Source organism: Xiphias gladius, chromosome 24 (assembly GCF_016859285.1).
Source record: "Xiphias gladius isolate SHS-SW01 ecotype Sanya breed wild chromosome 24, ASM1685928v1, whole genome shotgun sequence".
NCBI lineage: Eukaryota > Metazoa > Chordata > Actinopteri > Istiophoriformes > Xiphiidae > Xiphias > Xiphias gladius.
The window spans coordinates 17,138,917-17,160,899 of record NC_053423.1 but is presented as its reverse complement, the minus strand read 5'-3'; the positions used below and the strand labels follow the sequence as shown (position 1 = coordinate 17,160,899).

Sequence of the window (21,983 nt, the reverse complement as noted above, 5' to 3'; positions counted from 1 at the left end):
ATGCTGCTTTCATTTCCATTTAAAAATGTGAAGAAAAAGCACCGGAGCATTATCTACTTAAATATACGGTCAACCTGCAAGTATTCTACACAGCTGTGCTCGTTTTCTAAAGCTGTCAAATTTTAAAAGTGCAAATGAACACTGCATACTGTAAAAGCCTCAGAGAAACAGTGGGACTCACCTGCAAGTGGCATCTCCTGTAGACACAATCAGCTGTCAAAGCTGTGAGGCGTAAAGTCAGTTTGTGGAATTCGTTCCAGGACTTCGCTTCGTGTACACCTCTGCTCTCTCACTGTCTGCTCTTATGGCTATTTGACTGATGACCTCGCTGGTCCTCAAACGAGATTAGCTGAAGACGCAAGAGTCGTTTATCTCATTAACAACAGAAGCAGTTCAAAACAAACCTGCTCAGGAGAACAGCTGCTTGTTCACATTTGACCACTTACATACCTCATATCAGGTCAATCGTGTTTACAGCAGGCAGTTAGACTTAAAGTGGATTAGCGGTAGTAAATTCCCAAGTCACATTCTAAATTTCAGTAGCAACCACCTGTATAGTTTGAGTTTAAGTAACAGCTGCCGAGATCATTCGGTGATAGTGTCAGCGGAGGCCAGACAGATGGAGCGTGGACAGACCGAGAAGTGGAAGGTGTTGCTTTTGACACAAAGAGGATTTCTTTCTTCCCCCTAAAGACGGAAAGGCAGCTTCATTGACTGGAAACATTAAGCACCTGAGTCACAAAGCTGAATGACTAGTTTAATTCATTAACCCATTCACTCGGTGAACCCAGAACTGAAACCAGATCTGGGAAGAAATAACTCTGTCCATCCCCAATTCAATAAGTCACTTGGCTCTGATGCTTCAAATTGCTGGTATTACTACCTACAACTCTGTATTTACAAATATCAAATTTACAAAAGACACAGAGTACCGGCTTCAAGTTCTGGCAATTTCAGTGAAATAGCAGCATCATTATATTACTTCATATTTGCTGTTGTCTTACATTTCTTTACACTTTGATTTCTTTTTCTCTGAGCAACAAACAGTCCAAGTTGGCAACTCACCCGAGTGACCAAGGCCAGGCTGGGGCTCTAGGGAACCCCCAGCGTCAATTTCAGCACAATTTGAAATAAAATAGTAGAGGCCCTGTATTATTTTTTATTCTGTAGTCCTGTTGTGTGACAGGGCCCTTTGGCAATTTCATTGCTGTATAGTAACAGTATAGTAGGGGGCTCTACAACTATTGCTACATCCATGAACAGTTCAAAAGTGAAGGGTGAAAGAACGCGAATAGTGAGCGATGCTAACAAAGCACAAGTAGCCTGGCACGTTACCGACAGATGGTGAAGCTTGTGTGACGAAGCATCGAAACTCCTGCTGCAGCAGATCACCCGTTTCCCTCCCCTCCTGTCCTGACAGGGTGACAGCTGAGCTTAGGTTTTGGAAGGAAAAGAAAGAGGTTAGTTTTTAAACGGAAATTAACACGATAATGGGAAGCATACGTCAGCCGTGCATGTGACTGCTAAGAGCACTTACCTGTGGTCAAAAGTAGTTTCATTTTTGGAAAGGTCAAGATCGGCTCCAGGGTCCCTGCAAGCTTTGCACTAAAAACTAGAAGGTTCTTCGAGCCACAAGTAACTGGCTTGAAGGTCTAAGGTCTAACCCCTGCAATCCAACTTTAAAAACAAAATAAGCATCTTGTTGTTTGAAAGGACTACAATCAAACATTTAGAGACAAGTTTCTCCTTTTGTCCACAATCGCATTTCAGCCACCCCTTTGATCTTTTTGCCAATAATCCAGCATTGGTATTAGTCAGTGAGGTAGGAGATGGACTCGGACACAGTGGTGGTTTTTAAAGACAGAACGCCTCCTTTTAGCTACCAGAGGCCCAAACTGATACTGAGAACACCATAAGCCTCTGGCAAGAAGGACTTAACTTTAATTCTACACAATCATACATATATACAATTTTATACGCTTTAATTTCATACAAAAAAAACAAGTCCAACTTTACAGGTGGGAGGTGGGGACTATGACCTATTGGAAGTCAAAATAAATATGTCAACCGGAGTTGTGTGTGGCTCACTGGCTACCACCAGGAGCTGTGTGCTTAACCTCAGTGGAGAGACTTCAGGTCTGACCATATCACACATGGAAAAAGGCAGTTTGTTTTTTTGTGTTTGAAAGTATGTGATAATATTCCCATGACTAATGCTGAACTACTAAGAAGTCTCTGAGCAAAACATTACCATGGAAATGTCAGCCACTCCATCCACACCTCTAAACACACACACACACACACACAGACACGCACACACACAGGCACGCACTCACTCACACCCAGAAAGCATTGCATACCATAACAAACAGTATATATATCAATAAGACAGGCTACAAAGGCCTGTGTGTGGAGTGTCCATCACCATTATCATCTCATTGGCAAATAATAACAGGCCTAATGACCAAGGATTAAGGGTAAGTCTCCATATAGGGGGTAATCCTTTTATACATAAAAAAGAAACATGAAAATTTATATGCAATTCAAGTGCTCACCTAACAAAAAACGTAAACAAAAACTTGAGACACTTGGCTCTGCTGGGGATACTTGCAATTTCCAAGGAAATATGATATTCAAATTTACTAATTTGATGTTAGCATAATAGATTATGTCTCCATGTTTAGAATTACTTGGGTGAGGACTCGCACTGCATATACAGCTCAATCTCCCTTTTACCCTTTCCTTAGACTTCAGAATCAGAAGATATTTCTTATCCAAAACTGAGTTTTTTATGACCGACTGTAGTAGTGCTCATTTCTTCAGTGAATTATTTTCTTTACATGCTGATGAAATTCATAGACGGGCGGACGGAAGGGACAAAGGTGGTTCAGAAGTCAAAAGGAAGACCGGAGCTGCATAGAGGCTTACTTTGGGTACAAACGCTCTTCCATTTAAGGTTTTTGTCCTGTACTGAGGCTGTGACAACTACAAAAGATTAATTTTGACCCTTTTCCAGTCTTTTGTGAGTTGTTTTGGTCTCTGCTGCTGCAAAAAAAAAAAACAACAACAAAAAAAAAAAACATTCCCCTTGTGGCTGCAGAGGTGGACATCAGAGGGACGGGATGGAGGAGCAAGAAGTTAAGATGTCCATGCTTTAATGATTAACGACAGAAAACATCTGAAGCCCCTAGCAATTCAACAGTTCACCTGTTCCACATATAAAAGACTTGATCTCCTCTGTCATTCAGTCTTTGGAGGCTCATGGGTCACCGGCTGATGTCTCGGTTGCCCTCCCAGTTTTTGCTGCCTGCTGCCTCGCCAATGCCACCATTCTCAAAGAAAGGGTGTTTGAGGGAGTCAGCCAGCACCAGCCTCTTCGAGGGCTCATACTCCAACATGCTTTCAATGAGGTCAAACAACTGGTGGTGCTCCTCCGCCTCTGACAGCAGATACCGCTGATGGAAGGACATAGAGGGGAAAAAAACAAAAAAACATGAGGGGGAATATTGAGTGACTGTCAAGAGAAGAACTGTAGCACAAAATAGACACTTTGGCTCTTTCAGTACAACAGAAGTTTTCACTTTTCAGCCCTGTTAAATATCGTATTTATTCCTTTTCCACTACGCATCCACTCCACTTACCCGCAGGGGTTTACAGTTTTCTCTGACGTATTTCCCCGCTGAGGAACTCTCATCCCAGTCCAGACGACCACGATAGAAATACTTCTGCTTCCTGAGAGGGTACAGACATCAGTGTGAGCAATGCTCAATTGTGTACATGTGGATTTAAAAAAAAAAAAAAAAAAAGTATCACTTTGGTGTGTTCGTATGTTCTCTCACCTTGTCTTACGAATCATCCTAGAGGGCACTGGTCCCAGGATTCTCTCCATCATGGCCAAATGCTCCCTGTTGTCATGAGTCTGAAAGAAGAATGAGATGGATGACAATAATTCAGCAGCGAAGAAGAAAATCTACACATGCCAAGTACATGTTTTTAGTCAAGCAAACGTCTTTCATTGTTTGGCGAGATATAAGGCCACATTTATCAATCATCTCAAAATGGGAAGTCAGTCCTTATTTATTTCTTACTAAACTAAACTAAACTATCTTCGCTTCTAATATTACCCTGATATCCTCCAGAGTTAAGAGCTTCAGAGCTGTGCTAACGTGTTAGAAATTCCCATTGGGTGGACAATTGATAAGGGGGATGATTCTGTAATGTTTGATAAATATGGGCCCAGATCATCTAACCGACCAGGTAACTCATTCTACCTATTATTCTCCTCATCTTAAAACATAAGTGAGGCCATTCTATTGGTTGCAACCTGCTAGTAGCAGTTTGATGCTGTTGTACCTGAAACAAGGTGAAGCCCAGGTAGTACTCGAACAGGATACAGCCAATGCTCCACACATCACAGGGATGGCTCCAGCCCAGCTCTGAAGGACAAAAACACATAATGAATACATTAAAAATACTAAGAAATGTATGTCCTATATGGATGGTACTCCAGGCTGGAGTTAACAATTGCAAACAAACATCAGGGTGGGGATGCTGAGCTTGTTTCAATTCATAGGACGAAGCCTGTTTCTATAGGAACTTCCCGGTAAATCTTCAAGCAACAGAGTAAAGTACGAAAAACCGAGATTTGCCAACTGAAACAGGCAAAGCTGCTCATCCCCAAACTGATTTCCCTGGTGAATATCTGGTCCTTTTTCTTTACTGGACCTGTGATTTGTGGAAATAATCATACATGCCTTTCTGAAAAGTTGTGTTTTCAATGAATTCGTGGCCAACAGCTTATAGTCATTCTCACCTAGTATGACCTCAGGGGCACGGTAATGCCTAGTGGACACAATGGTACTATGGTGTTCATGGTCAAAAGTGGCGCTGCCAAAGTCCACTACACGGACTGCTGTGCTCTTAACCGTCCGCTCTTCTCGTTTCTGCAAGACAGAAAACACACGTGTTTCTCAGAATTACTGAGCTTAGACTGACTTTCTTACAAAATCTTATGCAAACTTTGTTGTAGTAGTAGGTGTACAATACAAAAGCACAATCCCACTTTACTTTATCCGCTTTCTTTTTTCAAGTTACAGCAGTGGGTATTTCATATTTATTCATGACACCTAAAAAATATTTTTCACCTTTCTCCTTAGCATACTACTGCCTCTTACCTTCTCTACATTGTACGACATTGTGAAGTCTGAGTTGACAAACAGGATGTTCTCAGGCTTTAGGTCTGTGTGTGTCAGTTTATTGTCATGGAGAACTATGGAGAAAAAAAAAAAAGCATTGCTTATTTAGTCTTTCACATCTGATTGTAAATGAACTGAAAGTTACTTTACAAAATTCCATTTTCTAATCATTCCTAGGGCTGATCTTAATTCCATTCAGATTAGATGAAACATATCATTACAACATAAAATGATGAATATAGAAATAAAATACTGAAAAAACAAGTATCTTATTAAAAATAATTCAATAAATAAATTGTTCAGTTTACTGTCTCAAATGTCAGTATCTTTATGGGTTCTGTTCTTTTTACTATTCCAAATGTTCTCAAGGTCTTAACAGACCTAGCCAGAATTTATACAGTATAATTTCCTCTTGTGATGCTTATTAAGTTAATGGTCACAATGCAATTTGGAGCTATAATGCCCTTGTGTGGTTACATGCTTTCTACCACAAACAACAGCTGCTTTTACTCCTGTCAATCCACATGTAGGCAACTGACGAAAATAAGTCTAAGAATGTAGGTGTGTTTGTTGGAAAACTAATTATTGCAGGGGCATTTAGTCAAAAAGCTTCATTACAGGAACATTAAAGTTAAAGTTAAAACAAAAAAAACACTTACATTTCACAGCGAGACAGATTTGGTAGGCCATGTGTCTGACCTGACCAATTGAGTAGGGCAGGTAGTTGTTTTCCTTTAGAAAGTCAAAGGTGCTGAGGGCTAGCAGCTCAAAGGAGATACACATGTGACCGTGGTAATCGAACCAGTCATACATCTGTACACACAGGCTGCAAGGTAAACAGGATACAAGAGGTTTGTCAGTGATGTAATGGATCCTTTATGCCAACAGCAGTTTACTGATACAACAGCTGAATCAGAAATTTTCAAAGAAACTGATCTAGCACAACATTTCTTGGTAACTCTCAAAAGCTTCAAGGAAAGGGTAAGGCTTCTACCAAAACTACTGACATGACCAAAGCTATACTGGTTGGTGACACTCACTGTCAGTATAGGTACATTTTAGGTTTATGGGCCAATTCCAATAAGGAAAATGGTGTTGGTTCAAGTATTGTTACTTATGAGTAAAGTTCATTTAGTTGCAGCTCCAAAGTATTGAGTCAAAACTCACAATTTGTTATCAGGGTCCTTCTCGTTGATCTTCTCTAATACATTAATCTCCAGGCGAGCTGCTTCCTTGTACTTCTCCACATTTTTGATGATTTTCAGTGCGACATGTGCTCCTCCCCTGTAACCATAAGTAATAAAACACAAAAAATAAACCAAATTTGTGTGTAAACCTCACTTTGAGAAGGAGATGCAGTTCCCAGAAAAGGGCCCAACTGTTACATTGAATTTATAAAATGGGATAAAAAGAGAAGTCACTCCCTACAGTAGCTCCAGTTGGTGAGAAGACATTAGCCTAGAATCTATGTGTCACTATGTGAAGGCACTGACCATGAAAATTAACTTGCTTGATTTAAATTTCTAGCCCTGATAGAAGACAACAGATCTTCCACAATTAATCTAACAAGAAGAGAGGCACAGTGTTCAAAGATGCCCACAGCCACACCAAGCCGAGCTACAGAAGAAGTAATTTGCCTGCAGTAAACTGCACTATGTAATCAACAACTGTAGCAGAAAAAAACTGGATAAAATCTGAGGGAGTAGCTTTTAAATAAACAGCCACTGACTGGAAACAGCAGTGTTAAACTATAGTAAACGTGGATGTTAAATATTACTATCCCAATATCTTCTTGCTCAAGTCTCACCCCTGACAAGCATAACACAAAAACATTTGTTTCTTTAAAAAAAAAAAAAAAAATCAAGCTGACAGCTTTTGTTTTTCAGCTTTAATTGACATACACACACCTGCGATGATCAATGCACTGCATCACCCTCCCAAAGGTGCCTTCCCCCAAAGTACTGACAATCTCATCTGCAACACAACACAGAGAAAAAAGGAAGAGAAAGGGAGAGCAGGGAAAAAAAGAACAGGAGCATTAGACATGTGGACTTAGGCAGGAATACATAATGCAAAAGTGTAGACAGGCGTATCCATGCTAGCGCCCATCCCCTTTTCAAATGGCTGCCTATTCAATCTGGCAGGCTTGAAACACATTGAGGTTATCTATGATAATCAGATGCATTGCTCTATGATAAGGGGGCAAATGTAAAGCGCTCCCTTCCTTTGATGACCAATTTGCAGCCATCGAAACTGAGGGCACATCCTCTCATGATGTAGCTGTCTCTGTCCAATAGGACAAGGTGTGTGTGTAAAACTGTAAAAATGATTAGTATTTCTACTAAACAATGCATGGTCCTGAAAATAACAAAAGTGCTAGTATAAATGTACTGTCTATATGTGCGCTGGTAGTACTATAAAACGGTTAAACAGGCAATGTGCATGTTGGATGTCTAGTAAAGAAAATAAAATAAACAACATCCCTGAAACCCTCATATCGGAAAATAGCTAGCTGAAGTTACAGATTTAAAGCTGTAACTGAGATTTAATCTAAAACACAACAGACACAAACAGCTGCGAATGGGATTCTATGTTTAGAAAAGTCAAGTAACCTGTGAAACACAGAAAATGCTCCACAGCTTAAAACCCTAGAACAAAAAGGAGAAAGTATCTAAAGTCCCTCCTAAAATCTTCAACATTCTTGCAATCCACCCTGCTATTTCAGCTAGAGCGAAGAGCATTCTAGCAAGGCATCATCATCATCATCAGGCACTCCCATGTCATGTAAATGCTCTATGCTTTAATACTCATATGGAGAAGGGTTACGATAGAGTAGTGGCAGTGAGTACATCTCTCTTGCAGGACGTCCCCACTCCGACAGATCAGGTGCCCTTCCTCGTCGTCCCTCACACTCAGTGCCCGCGTCCGGCTGTCGCTCCGCTGTTTTCACACCCAAACCGCCATCAGCAGGTCACGACACGACCAAAGGGAACAGGGGGTTTTCAGGGGCAGCCGCAGCCATGGCGTCAGGCGGCACAGGTAGACGAGGAGGGAAGAGGAGGGTGGTGTTGGTGGTAGTTGATGTAGTTGTGGTTGTAGGTGGGTTTGGTGGTCATGGGGCGATTCACGCATGACACCACGTGAAGGAAATATATAACGATAGGGATATAGTGCAAGGGAACAAGTCAAAGATCACATGTTGTCCTCTGCTCCTCTCTCCCCTCTACCTTTAAACCACAGCTGCTTACAAACAAAGAAGCAACTGGCATATCCATTCATCAACGCAAAAAACCAATTAAGACAGTAAAATAACTCATTCAAAACTTATCAGGCTGACTTTTCACATTAAACAAGATGGAAAATAAAAAGAGAGGACCATATGTAATCAAGTAGGAAACATATAAAGATAACCCCAACAATTATGCTATATCAAATTCAACCCCTTGCTCACTTAATTTAAATCTACTTAATACACAGGTGTGGTCAAATATAGCCCACACAAAAACAGCATTTTAAATCAATCTAAGACATTTTAAATGCCATTGAATTTAACAAAAATCTACATTCAATTTAAATCTGAATTTAATATGATGTTTGGTAGAACATTTTCACTTTTTTCAGTCTATCTGCACTAAGTTCACAAGTGGCCAAACAACTGCTATCCCAGGCATTTAGGCCTTTTCCGACACAACTATAATCTAAAATAACAATCTAAATATATTTTTATGAAAGGTAGGGCCACAGATACAGAATTAAGTGTAACTAAAGTCAAAGTTAAGAAGTTAGGAAAGCTATGGTGGGTGTGTATCTGAAGAGCAGCAAGAATTTGTGGATGATCATTAAGAAACCAATGAAAACGTGTTTGCATAAAAATGAAAATGCTCTGCCAAAAAGAAATGCCAATTTAAAAAAAAACCCACTTAAACCAAAAAAAACAAAAAACAAAAAAAAAAAAAAAAAAAAAAAAAACAAAAAAAAAAAAATCCTTCTGACAGAACAAAAACAAATCATAAAGATTGTGCTACTTACCAATTCCAGGGGCTGAGGAGTAGAAATTGTTAGGGAAAGACAGAGACAGAAAGAGCTGAGTGAAGGAGAGAGAGGTGGAAAGAGAGAGGATGAGGAGAGTTAAAACACAATCTCAGGTCTGGCAGTACTCACCGAGGAGGATGGGCTATAGGACCTGGTTCTACGCCGCCTTCGTTTGTGCTTACGCCTGCTGCCTTTCCGCCTATACGACTCATCCCGTTCGCGTTCCCTCTCACGGCCGCGTCGGTAGTCATACATATTTGGGGAGAAGTCGCGTGGATAGTAACTTTCGGTTGCTCCATGTGGCTCCCTTTCTCTGTCGCGGTCTCGATCGCAGTATCTTCGGTCAAATGGCCGGTGCTCCGTTGAGCGATTGTCAAAACTACGACTAAAACAGAGTACAATCAAACATTAATACCTACAGACCAGCAACCAACCAAACTTACAAAAGATCTGGAGAGTTGTTACTGTAAAATACATTTTCAGCATAAGAAATCAAACAAATCTCACTATACACACAAACATACCTCCTTGAGCGTGCATAGCTCCCTTCCTGTCTGTGTCCCCGCCCCCTTCTGTCTCGGTCTCTGTCACTGCTGGAAGTGTAAGTAGGCGATCTTCTGTGCCGGTGTCTTCGCCCTCTGTCTCTGTCCCTGTCCCTGTCTCTGTCTCTGTAACGGTCCTGGTAGCTGCTTCGACTGTCTCTGTCCGAAGACGAATACCGTCTAGTGTGAGGCATCTGGCAAAAAAGGACATACAAAGGACATATGAAGAGTTACAGAAAATTAAAAAAGAATGAAGGCCTACAGCTAAAATGCCCCTTCAAATAAATGAAATGTTTGTTGAATTAATAACTACAGTGAGCAATTGCAGTCAAATAAAGGAGACCCTTTATTCAAATATTCACATCACTGGCTGCCAGTCTCTTTGTAACTTGTGTAAGTCTGTAGGGGAAAAAGTTTAAGGGGACAAAAAGGAACAAACCTAATCTAGAACAAATTGAATAAGCAGTTGGAAACAGTTTTTTTTTGTTGTTGTCACCACACATTCAACACCAAAGTGCTCCTTAAAATCGGATCAGAAAAAAAAAAAATCAGAGGTCTGACTGACGACAAAAAGATTAATAAACTCAGTATTTGTTAAGAAACCTGATTGTGTAGGAGGCCTAACCTACAATTGAACACAGCAAACCACAGAAACGCACATTGCAACTTTAACGTGCATGAAGTGAAAGCACGCTGACTCTAAATCTGTGCAAAAAATAGTTGCAGCTAGACAGCAGACAACTGTTGAAGCGGGCCTGGAGATGTGTGAAATAACAGAAAGGTAAATGAGAAGTAATAATCAAATGCGGGGAAACATTTTAATAACCCTGTTGCATGATCCCACTGAACTAGTATCAACTCACCTCTGGCAGGCGTAGTGGCGCTTCATACAATTGTAAACAATAAACAACTTGACTTGGAAAACCATTACCAGTTTAACTTTAACAAGATTCAAATCATAAGCAAATCACACATTCAATTTACACTTCTACAGGCGTCGCTAATGTTTTTTTATATCATGAAAAACGATGCATTACTAGTGTTAGTAACACTGCCGTTAACATTGTCGATTTCACTAACCACTTGGACATTAAGTGCTATTACTAAATGTGTTCCCATTTTCAACCACCAGCATATTAACGACAAAAATGTATTTAAACTCGAAGCAACTAACTGACCAACAAGCGACGGCATATAGCATGCTATGCTAGCAACATTAGCTAATGTAAATAATTTGACCGCCATCTTAGCTACGTTCACCAGCTAAACAGCTACTTACGCTAGCCGCCGTGCTAACCGTTCGATCGGAATGTGGCTTATTCAACGGCAAGATACGGTTCATATATAGTATTTACCGTTTTAGCAGCGAGGCCTGTACGTTTGTCCCACAAGAAATCCGTGGTGGCTTTCCAGTTTTCGCCTTTATCTTCTTGCTGGCCCGATGGTCAAAGCTCTGTTGCAAGCGGCCAGCTTTTTTTTTTCTGTCTGCCCCGTACAGCTAGTTCTGCTTCAGACTAGAGGTGCTAACGCCTCCCTGCGTCTGTGTGTATACAAACAACCGCAGATTGTTGACTAGTTAACTCACTACTCTCAAGTCGTAACTAACAGTTATAAATACATCTTAAGGTCAAAATTTAATTTTCCCAGATATGAGTTGATGTCGAAATATAATACTGATGGAGAAATATTTAGTCAAATGTTTGGATTTGACATTATTTGTATTTTAATCAGTAAACCTGAAATTTGACTTACTACCTAATAAATCTGACAAACTAAGTCAAACTTTTGACGTGACTCTAAAGAGTTTTGATTTATAATTGTTTTTGGTTTATCTCACAATGTTTTCTAGGTCAAACATTTGACTTACTTTTTTAAAATTTTTGACGGATCTCACAACGTTTGACTTAGTATCTACGACCAGATCAACGTCCTGCGAGGCACCGGATGAAAAACTGACTGTGAAACTTTCCACAGTCACCCAGTAGGCTGCTCTAGAGCTGAAATGATTACTTGGATCAATCGATTACTTGACTGATCTAAATTCAAATGACAACAATTTTCAAAATTAATTCATTGTTTAAATCGGTGATAACAAACATTTCAAAAAATTCACAGGTCCCCAAATTCGCACGTCAATATTCTCTAGTTTACCAGTTTTCTATGAGAATAAACTCAAAGAGAGTTTACTGGGTTTTAAGGAAGATATGGGCACATTTCAGTGTTTTTTTTCAATTTTTTATACACTGAACAATCCATTGATTATTAAAGAAAAAGACTGCCTTGCTTGACACAGAAAAATAAAGGCAATTTGATTAAAAAACAAATTTAAAATAAAATTAGTGCAATATAAACTAGAACAATTAAGGTCTTAAAACTAGATTTTGAGACAGGGTCCCTCTTCAAGACAGGGCCACAAGATGGAGGACCTGTCATAGTTAATACTGTACTTAAATGGTGTCTAACAAATTTGCAATAGTCAGATTTTGTAGTCAGAGTTAGAGTAGCATAAACCTGGGAATTTTGGGGAAGCCTGGGCAGTTCCCCACTTTGCCGTCTTAATTTTGACTTGGTTGTAAAAATGTGGACTTCGAATAATTTTGACACAGTAACTCTTCATTTTGACTTATCATAATTTTTACTTAGGTCAAAATGTTTAATTCTCTCATTCGTTTGACTTACCATGACTTATGTCTAACTTTTTAATTTGTTTATTTTCTTTTCTTGGATAAAACAGGCTTCCACTGTTTTTTATGTTCATGTACATCTAAAATAGTTGCCGCTTTCCTCATAACCATATTTATGGGTTAAAACTTTCAAATAAGCTTGAAGAAAATGAGACAATTTATTTTTATTTAAGAGCACAAAAACTATAAAACAAATATTCTTATAAACAAACAATTCCAATCTTTTATGGTTTCAAGACACTTTGACAGTTTTCAGCCACTCCAAACAGGCAGAACCTTCAGCAGCACCTGTGAGTCCCATCCGTGGTCCAAATCAAGCCTGCACGAGCATCGCTGGGCTGTGAGGCAATTTTTAGCACAGTGGCCACCATCAACATTGTGACCGTTCTGAAGTACACAAAACACAGAAATACAGGGGAGACAAATAAGATACCGGGTATAACTCGAATAAATGCATATTTTGTTTTAGATTAAAAATTTAATTTACCTTAGCCTGAGGTAGATTTATTCTTCTGCGCGTCCTCCCTTTTCAACTCCAAATGCTCTCTCATATTAATCATGTGTTCCAAACGTATGGAGCCTCTGTAGATCCACTCCTTATGCTGATCTTTCTGAGCGTGACAACACATTAGCTACTGTAAGTGACACAGTCTCAACAAACATAACAGGATAAAATCATCAAGAATCCAGTTGAAAATACTTTAAAGAGTAATGTCTAAACGTACTGACCTCAAAAACAACCTGTATCAAGCTGCAGTCGACCACCTGCACCTCACACTTCTGCTGGACTCCGTTAAATTCGGCATTAATTAACTGTCCAACCTTGTACTGGGTCTGGGGTGGGTAAGGCCAGCTCATCAAATACTCCTTCATGAAGTTCTTGTGGGTGTCGTCTAGAATATCGTCCAAAGGGTCCGTCACTGTCACAGAAAAATGAAAACAAAGTGGTAAAATAGTAGGCGCCGTGGACAACTGTGATTCAACAAGTGCGAGAGTTTGGTGCTTTGATTCCTCTTGGGGTCACCAGCTTAAAATGTATGCATCTGTGTCAAAATATTTGCTGTTCGCTGAAAGGAAAGAGATTCCTGCCGAATGTACAGGAGTCAGTATAAACTCCTCAGTGCATGGGTGACCGTTCATGGGGGCTGTGACTAAGATACCGAGAATAATGTATGTATAGAAAGTAAGCTCAAGACTTTTCACCAGGTGCAAGTAAAAGGAAAGTCTTTACGGCTAACATAAAAATGACGTCAGACTGAATAATAATGTGAAAATGAAAATGAATCTCAGTTTGATTATCAGTCTGGCTTTTATCATTTGTTATCAGTTATCACTCATACATTGGTAATTGTTCATAGCCGTACACAAAGAAGCGTCATATAGAAAATAGGAAACATAATAAAGTGCAAAATTGATGAAGACTCTGAGGAATACTTGAAAGCTTCAGGACAAGTGAGTAAGTGCACCTTGAGTTGAGACTGCTTTGTTAACTGCCGTTTCTGAGGTTAAGAACAAATTTTCAGATTTCAATTTTAGGTCCAACATGGATGAGACATTTTGAAGGTGGTCAGAATCATGTGCATTTCCATTGCAACCGAGCAAACTATATCTGCTGATGAGGACCATGTGATAGAGTCGAAAGCTCAGAAACCAGCAAGCAAGTGGACCTTGAATTGAGATCCTTTAGCCGGCAATACAGTAAATGCCATTATCATTATTATGATCAATTTGGGACCTGGATTTGAGAAAACATCAGCATCGAAAAGGTTTTCATATGATGCAGTGAGTCAAATTTTTATCAAGGGCAAATTAGACTTTATATATCATGATGAAACAAAGACAAGTAAAAGAAACAATATCAGCCAGTCATGTTTTTGACATTCATTGCCTTCACTCTTAGAGTATACCTGAATTAAACCCCAGATCAGCCTGAGGTCAACTCAAAATGGCTTTTCTCCACCAGATCCAGGTTTCCAAAAAACAGGTGTTAAAGTTGAATCGAATGCACCTATCATCACTTAAATAAATCCTCAAAAACAGTTGTTGTATGAAAAGACCTAAACTTACATGGTCTGCACACCAGGCGAAAAAAAGGCAAGCCAACGTAGACTGGTGTGTGATCATCAATAAAGACCAGGAACCTGGAAGATGAAAAAAAATAATAATAATTTCATCAAACCAGAATTTGGCTAAAGCAGAAAATAGATAGTGAATTAATTTCTTGAAAAACTGTAACATCTGAATATCGTAAAAGTTATTCATTATTAAAAAAAACAAAAAACACACACACACACACACACCTCATGCGGTTTCTCCTGCTGGGGAGCTCTGCTAGGACACCAGGGCAGAAGTGGGGCTGGTCAGCTTGACACTTGACCACCACACGAGCACCAACAAACAGCTGCTCCACCTTTGGCATGCAGTCAAAGGCGATGTGGTGACCAGACACAAGGCTCTTGCCCTTCTCTTCAAAAATAACCTTGTATTTCAACCTACCGTCTTCTGCAAAGAAAAAAAAAACCCTTATAAGAAAAGCATGTCTAATAAGAAAAGCATTTCTACAAAGTTTGCAGTTTTTGTGAAAGTGCTGTACATCATGAGCCTACAACTAAATCCCAATGAGCCCCTTGAATTTAAAACACCCTACCGATGGGTCTGGGAAAAACAGTTGTTCCGTTTACAGTCAGAGCAACACAGCTACAGTATGTCCACACCGTTACAGATAAAACTGAAATGACATTAACATTTAAAAATTTCCCAGTTGCAGATTTGTGAAGGTTTGCTGTCCACAGTCAAAACAATTCAAAATGCAGAGGCATGGACAGGCATGCTATGAGTGCCCCCAGGAGGCAAGGAGGGTCTGTAGTTGAGAGCATGAGAAGATTCTGCAGAAATTCAGCAATTCAGCAATATTGTAGTTAATGTATATAAATATGTTTGGACATGCAATGAGCATAGGACTGCGTACCCAAGACTTGTACTATATTGCTCTGCTACATAAGTTTTGATTAACCTTGCTTGTGATCAACCTTATTGTACCAGAAAGTTTTGAAGCTTTGTGAAGAGTCTGAGTTATGGTATGAACCATTTTTAATCAATTCCACAGATGTTACATAAATACTCCTGAATACTTCGACAAACCTATTTTTTGTTAGCTGGGGGAAAATTGCTTAGTACGATCCCCCTTAATAGACATTGCATTGTATTCTACGTTGTGGTGCTGAATAGATTGCTTTAACAAGTCTTACCCTTTGTTAGTATTTCCTTGATTTTCCCTCGTTGCCAGCTCATGGCCCTCCTCCTGGCCAGGACATTCATGTTCACACTGACCTCTCCTTGTGGCACACTAGGAAGGGTCTTGGTGGCTTCCTCAGAGGACTGGCAAAGAGCTGATACTATGCACACCGGGGTTACTCCTGTCAGTGCCAAAGGAACACAACGCATTAACTGATGAGCTTGAGGTAAATTAGTTTCTTTGCCTATGTCTATGTACTTCTTTTGAAATGCAAAGAGGAGAGGTTTCTGTTAATAAGCGATGTCCAAATATCCACAAACCCAGACAGCTTTAAAACAAGCTGGCCTGGGTTTCGGCAGTTAATTCAGTTAACTGTGATAGGTCCGCTAAGATGAAACTGTGCCACAAGTTAGATTACAAAAATGATGAAACAGCAAACTATCTCATATCTTTTTCTCTATGACTCTGTAATTCACTCAGGTTAGCGCCAAAAACTGTTTTCATATTAATATATAGCCAACTAGCCAGCGGACTAATCTCTTGCAAAGCTTTTGGTATTAATTTTTAACATTAAACCAGCCAATATTTTCACTACTAATGGCCTCTACAGTGTATAATACCTAGTATACAAATTAGATGGCCCAACAAAATAATAGCACTGGTTAGCAGACTAGATACAATGGTGACTGTTGATGTCTTGACAGGAAAATAGAAAGTTTCCTCTCAAAATTGGAAGAGAAGAGAAATAAACCATGCCTAACAGCAGACCATCTTCACTGCAGCTTTCTTTCAGCTGAAGGACAGGTAAATAACCACAAAAACATTTCTTCTTCAGGTTTTTTTCCATGACAGGAGCAATATGAAAGCAATGAAGAATAATTTTCCAGGATCAGAATTAAAGTATGTGACGCAACAAAAAAAGTTTCTGAGTCTGAGGGGTGTTCATGTTATTGTATGGTGTGTTGTTTATGGCCATTACCTTTGGTGTTTGCTGGAGGCGTCGATGTTTTCGTTGCGTTGCGCTTAGAGTTGGTATTTCTGTCAGCTTGGGGTGCTGGTGTTTTCGCTGCATTAGTGTTTGCACCAGTTTTAGCGGTGGCTAGGGGTGCTGGTGTTTTCGCTGCATTGCTCTTAGTGTAAGTATTCGTGCCGGCCTGCAGTGTTGCATGACTCTTGGCAAGTTTTACGTTAAACATTTGATCTATTTTTCTCCTCCTTTTTGAGCCCGTCTTAAAACCTGAGATAGAAAAATCGGAATCACTTGAATCATCGTCTGGCTCCCACTGCTTATCAGAATCCGAATTGCTTGAGGATTCATTTTCACTGTCGTGCTTCGGAGGTGTTGGCGGACGTAGAGCACTGATCTTACATTCAGGCAGCCTGGTCAAGACCACCACTGGTTCCCTTAGTCTAAAGGAGCTTTTTTTCCCATTATCTCTATTCAGATTCTCTCTGTCCGGCCTTGTTGGTAACAGAGGAGTAAGGCCATTAGTAGCTGGAGAACGGCGGACTTGAGTCTCAGAGAGAACAGACTTGCATGGTGATGGAGGTGTAACTCCTACAAAGGTGAAAAGCACAGGTTGAAAAAAACTAAAATAAGCCACTTTGCCTGGTTGAAAATGACTGAGCAATTATCAATGGAAACAGACATAATAAGAGACACGTTTACAAATTATGGTCTTACCACAATCGGTGATATCATCGTCATCATCAGAATCTGTGTCTTTGTACTCCCATCCCAGCAAAGAGTATTGTTTCTTCACAGTCGCTTCACATGCTGCCACAGACCTGCAAGACATCAACAGCATTATCAATGAGGACGTGAATCAAGCAGAGGACATTGAGAAACACTTTGTACAATTATACTTCAAATACAAAGAAGGGACCTGTACTCTTCTATCTTAAATAAATAAAAGAAAACATGTCGACTTTTTAATACAAATACGGCGTAACATTTTCATCTTTCCTTAACACAAATGCCCTTGGAATATTTCAATACTTTGGCTTTGGTACATTTTGTGCAGCCATGACTCAGAGCCACTAAAGAGTGGCCAGCCCAGTAGCATTTGATATTTTGGATTTGACAAGACAAATTAGCGTGGGTCAAGGGGGCCTCCAGCTTTCCCCGTCAACTATAAGGGACACTTTATTCTATTTTAGTGAGCACTGCAGGATAAGCGCTGAACTTTCAGACTACACAGAGCAGAGATTAACCCAGGTTTCAACCCCCTTGAACTGTATTCGCTGGACATGTAGTCGGTCAGTTTGAGAGCTGGTTTCGAGGCTGGCAAGTAGCCATCTGCTTTTGGTTGCCAAGGTTGGTTGCCATACTTTAAAGGTCTATAAAAATAGAGCGATAATGGTCCTGTGTAACTATGCCCACATATACTGTATAATATACTGTATATAATTTGTGGGTCCAATAGTCTGAGACCACTTTCCCTTTCAACTAGTAATATTTGCTATATCCCAAGAAACCTGACCAGGACAGGGCGGTTTTTATAATGGGTAGATACATTTGAAGGAAATGTATTAGCAGGGTAAATTACAACAGTCAGGAAAATGTTTTCTTTGATTTTAAGAACACAGTCAACAGTGTTAAAAAAAACTTGTTTTTCCACAATAGCCAGATTTGCCACTTTGATCATTACATAACTAAAAATAAAATAAAGATTAAATCGTAAAAAATTAACTCTAAATTGTTAAGTAAATAAATAAGAAGTTTCATCGTACATTTCTCACTTTTGTAATGTAAATAAAAAAGAAAGAGGAGAGGACACAAAACAAATAAAGAAAAACAAACAAACAAACAAACAAACAGGAAAAGAAATCAGGTTCCCTCCCGATTGGTCAAATCTATTATGAATCCATTGCTGTTACCAAACAGAACTACGTACAAACAACTGTAAGGAATAGTAATATGTATGAGTCAAATAATTGTGTTTCCAGTCAAGTCTTGTCCTTGGGATCTAATGAACTCAATCCACCTCGACCAGATATTGGTAAATTTGTCTAAATTTGTCTGGCTATGCGAGACTAATTTTGGTCCAAAAGCGATTTTCCAAGAGACAGAAAACAAGAGCACTTAGTAGATGTGACACTCACTCGCAGAGCTTCAGGAGGTGGGCAGCCTGTTTCTCCCTCCTTTCCAGCAGCGACTGCAGTAGATTGCACTTCTCTAGCACGTCTGGGGAAATCAGCTCACTCTTATTTACCTTCTGCGATATCCACCTTTGGAGCTCCTCTTTGCTCATCTCCATCTCATCCCCCTCCATAATCGCTGCAACACACAAGGCGTCAAATCGAATGCCAGAGGTAAGGTGTACAGCAGTCGTGTAGTTGAGGGGGTGGCACAAAAGAAGTTTTTTATGATGCAGAGAAAAATACAAATTGCCAAAGATTGTTAAAAATTTGGATTTAAAATTTTCAAAAACGCAGTGGCTCCTGGCACATCTGCTGAGTCTGAGTACACACAGTGGGTGGGCCACCTCTTGGACTTGGTCACATGCCACAATGCCTTAGTTTTGGCATCTACTAGAACAGCTGTTTTTTATGCCAGAGTTTACAGGTAATAGCTAATGTCACCACAAGTGACATGGACAAGAGCTAGCAACAGCACAGTACTGCTGTCCCTTATCTAGTGCTGTGAACAAGTGCAATCACAGACTATAGCCTCAGTCACAGAGAAAATAGAATATACACAGTCTGTTATTGATTTTCAAGGCCATTAATGGCTGAGGCTCCTTGAGGAATGCTCAGTTCACCTTTGTGCATCTTAAAATATTTACCAACCACAACAGTGGGGCTGGTATAAATGTCTGCAGATACATCTGGAGACATCTAAATAAAAGTTTCCTTTTTTTTTTTTAACAGAATTTAGTTTTTTGATTACTTGTGGACATTTTTTAATTTAAAATAATAAGTAGAGTGCAGAATGCAGATCTAATTAAGCAAACGGAGACAATGCACAATTTTTATTTTCAAATATTCTTCTGTGTTCAAGTGAATAATAATACTTTAGTGTTAAATAAATGTTCATTTAAGTTCAGCAATTCTGTGTCTCATTTGTTATTATTATTAAATTGTTGTATTTTATCAGATGCAAAAAAATAAAAACAACAACATAATATTGGCACTAAATATCAGGCACCGGCCGCCCTGCTCTCTAAATATCAGCATCGCCATCGGCCACTGAGGAGCCCATGTCGGTCGACCACCAGTTCATGTCTTGTCTGTGCACAGACTTTGTCGCCATGATAACCGTCACAACCGTGCAGCATACACTCACAAAACTTTACAGGTGTGTAGTTGAGATCAAAATGAAGGCCAAGGTCAAAGATGGGTGTGGTCCAACCCGTAGGTACCGAGTACTCGTGTAATAATGCAGCAATGACTACTGAGTGGTCATGGGTCGGAACGTCAACATGTTGACAGGCCTCGCGGCTGGTGTGAGCCCATTGCAAGACGGTCTCTAGAGTTTTTTCGCGCAGAGATGAATGGATGCTTGGGTAAAAACTTAAAACTATTAATGACTTCTACCCATGAGTGTCTATCCACACTTTGACAGTAACTGCAACTGTCTGCATGTGTTCACTGCATACAACGATGACGATGCTGATGCTGTGGTGAGGAACCTGGCTAATTGTGGACTGTTTCGTACAGATGTTCAGGATGTTTACATCACAGCCAAGACCCACAGAACGTGGCAATTCTCCATGGAACTCTAGTGAATCACCTCTCAAAGCATTGTGGTATAGCGGGTGACATAAAACTGACCAGCGAGGTGAAAAAAAACAAGGGGGTCGAAAGTTCAAATATGTAGCAGTGGATCAGGGAGTTTAGATAACATGGTAGAGAAGATGATTATTGTAGTTTCTAGAGCCTGACCAATGAATCACCCTGGATATATTGTTGTTAGATTTTTTTAAAAGTTCATCCTATGCAAAGATTATGCAAAAATTCGGGTAGATTATCTATTTTGTTGATCTTCGAATTTAAAAGTCCAACCCCTGCAGCAAGCAGACATTAAAAATCAGCCTTTCTGCAAATGTCAATGCACGGTTAGATTTTATTTCATGAACCTTAAAAACAGAAAAAAATAAAATAAAAAGTAACTAAAGTAAAGGACTTGGAACTAGATTTTAACAAAAGATCCCTTTACAGGAGGAGGTCAGAGATGGAGGATTGAGGACCCGTCATAAATGATACTAGACTTCAGTGTTTGCAAATTCCAACAAATTGTAATTAATCACATTACGTAGACCCAAATGATGTGGAGTAAATCTGGTGCTTTTGGGGGTCCGGGGGTTCTGGGGCATTCTTGAAATTGCATCCGCTCCTTCTCTCTGTTTGAAAAATAAAGAATCTACGGATATGCAAATATTTCTCAATTTCAAAATTTTGACTGTTGGACACAAGATGTCTCCTCCAGTACTGGTATGTTCATTGGAGGTTTCAGGTTTCGAAAGCACACTTGTGAAAGTTGCATAATGGACCGTGACTGTCTACAAAACCAGATCTGGTTGTACAAAGAAACTTTGGCTGATCAGTGCGACGACAGCCCAATGTCCAACTTCTCATACAAGTTAAACCATTCTGCACAGAAAAGGTCAGACATCCAAAGGAAGTTACAATAAGTAAAACGCATTTTTGGAGTCAAATGGGAGCCTTACTTCTCGCAGTCGTCCGAGGTTACATCGCACGCACGCACAGAAGAGTTTCGTTTCTATTGTACCCGGGCAGTGCCTGAGCCAAGCTACATTACCAGACTAGACAAAAAAAAAAAAACAGGGCCATTTAAGAAACACACGTATAATGCGGGGTTTGCCACTCGGACCTGTACCATGACCGGCCGCTGAGACCGCTTCATCCACTGCCTGGGAGCCAGCCCCAGATGTTAAGGAAACGGCTTAGAGCTGGTTTTCATCGGCAGCGGGGAAGGATAGCAGAGATACACTTGCCGAACTCGTCGGCAAATCCTCATCCACGACGCCTTTTCTATTGTAAAAGTTGGGTATTTTGTATACAAATCCCTCCGATAGGACATATATCTTACCTCCGTGTAGCTTGTCCAAGAGTGTTTTCGAGTGCGGCTTCTTCTTTCGCCTCATGCCGCTGCGCCAGGCTGTGACAGACTCACTGCTGCCCCCCGTGTCCAGACAAACGACCGACAACTCTTTCTGCTTTAGCCTTTTTGCAGATTTAAATTCACAGTTTACCTAACAGTATAATCAGTTTTCTCTAATTTGAACTAGCCCTTACATATATATGTCAGTATATATTTTTTTGTGTTTGT

At 39.9% G+C, this 21,983-nt stretch overlaps 2 protein-coding genes across 9 annotated transcripts; both read right to left on the bottom strand.

Moving 5' to 3' along the window:
- Positions 1 to 603: 603 nt before the first annotated feature.
- On the bottom strand, positions 604 to 11,741 carry clk2a (CDC-like kinase 2a). Of its 4 annotated transcripts, XM_040121195.1 has the most exons (16): positions 11,637 to 11,741; positions 11,125 to 11,309; positions 9,752 to 9,963; positions 9,357 to 9,612; positions 8,045 to 8,135; positions 7,103 to 7,169; positions 6,363 to 6,479; positions 5,855 to 6,021; positions 5,175 to 5,269; positions 4,814 to 4,943; positions 4,354 to 4,436; positions 3,840 to 3,919; positions 3,642 to 3,732; positions 1,538 to 3,455; positions 1,336 to 1,433; positions 604 to 687 (listed from the first exon to the last, which is right to left on the bottom strand). In XM_040121195.1, exons 3-14 carry the CDS (start codon positions 9,961 to 9,963, stop codon positions 3,267 to 3,269), a joined length of 1,578 nt encoding a protein of 525 aa, XP_039977129.1. In that variant the 5' UTR covers positions 11,125 to 11,309; positions 11,637 to 11,741; the 3' UTR covers positions 604 to 687; positions 1,336 to 1,433; positions 1,538 to 3,266. The 4 variants fall into 4 exon arrangements, with proteins under 4 accessions (XP_039977129.1, XP_039977128.1, XP_039977130.1 ...); XM_040121194.1 differs by having other exon boundaries at positions 1,336 to 3,455; XM_040121196.1 differs by lacking the exon at positions 11,125 to 11,309 and having other exon boundaries at positions 1,336 to 3,455; positions 11,637 to 11,735.
- An 876-nt stretch (positions 11,742 to 12,617) lies between these two features.
- LOC120785972 (histone-lysine N-methyltransferase SETDB1-B-like) lies at positions 12,618 to 21,849 on the bottom strand. Of its 5 annotated transcripts, none has more exons than XM_040121005.1 (10): positions 21,744 to 21,849; positions 18,794 to 18,968; positions 17,373 to 17,476; positions 16,668 to 17,246; positions 15,702 to 15,869; positions 14,754 to 14,955; positions 14,521 to 14,594; positions 13,183 to 13,373; positions 12,941 to 13,064; positions 12,618 to 12,840 (listed from the first exon to the last, which is right to left on the bottom strand). In XM_040121005.1, the coding sequence occupies exons 1-9, from the start codon at positions 21,796 to 21,798 to the stop codon at positions 12,942 to 12,944; spliced, it is 1,671 nt and encodes a 556-aa protein (XP_039976939.1). In that variant the 5' UTR covers positions 21,799 to 21,849; the 3' UTR covers positions 12,618 to 12,840; position 12,941. The 5 variants fall into 5 exon arrangements, with proteins under 5 accessions (XP_039976939.1, XP_039976940.1, XP_039976943.1 ...); XM_040121006.1 differs by lacking the exon at positions 21,744 to 21,849 and adding an exon at positions 21,498 to 21,725; XM_040121009.1 differs by lacking the exon at positions 21,744 to 21,849 and adding an exon at positions 21,525 to 21,725.
- Between the last annotated feature and the right edge of the window lie 134 nt (positions 21,850 to 21,983).

Coding starts and splice junctions, on each gene's coding strand:
- clk2a (XM_040121194.1), bottom strand. CDS start 9,963: ATGCCTCACACTAGACGGTATTCGTCTTCGGACAGAGACAGTCGAAGC. Junction 5,270..5,854: donor AATCTGTCTCGCTGTGAAAT/GTAAGTGTTTTT, acceptor TTTTCTCCATAG/TTCTCCATGACAATAAACTG. Junction 3,733..3,839: donor AGGATGATTCGTAAGACAAG/GTGAGAGAACAT, acceptor GTACCCTCTCAG/GAAGCAGAAGTATTTCTATC.
- LOC120785972 (XM_040121005.1), bottom strand. CDS start 21,798: ATGAGGCGAAAGAAGAAGCCGCACTCGAAAACACTCTTGGACAAGCTA. Junction 18,969..21,743: donor CTTGGACAAGCTACACGGAG/GTAAGATATATG, acceptor TGTGTGTTGCAG/CGATTATGGAGGGGGATGAG. Junction 17,477..18,793: donor CACCTCCTGAAGCTCTGCGA/GTGAGTGTCACA, acceptor GATGTCTTGCAG/GTCTGTGGCAGCATGTGAAG.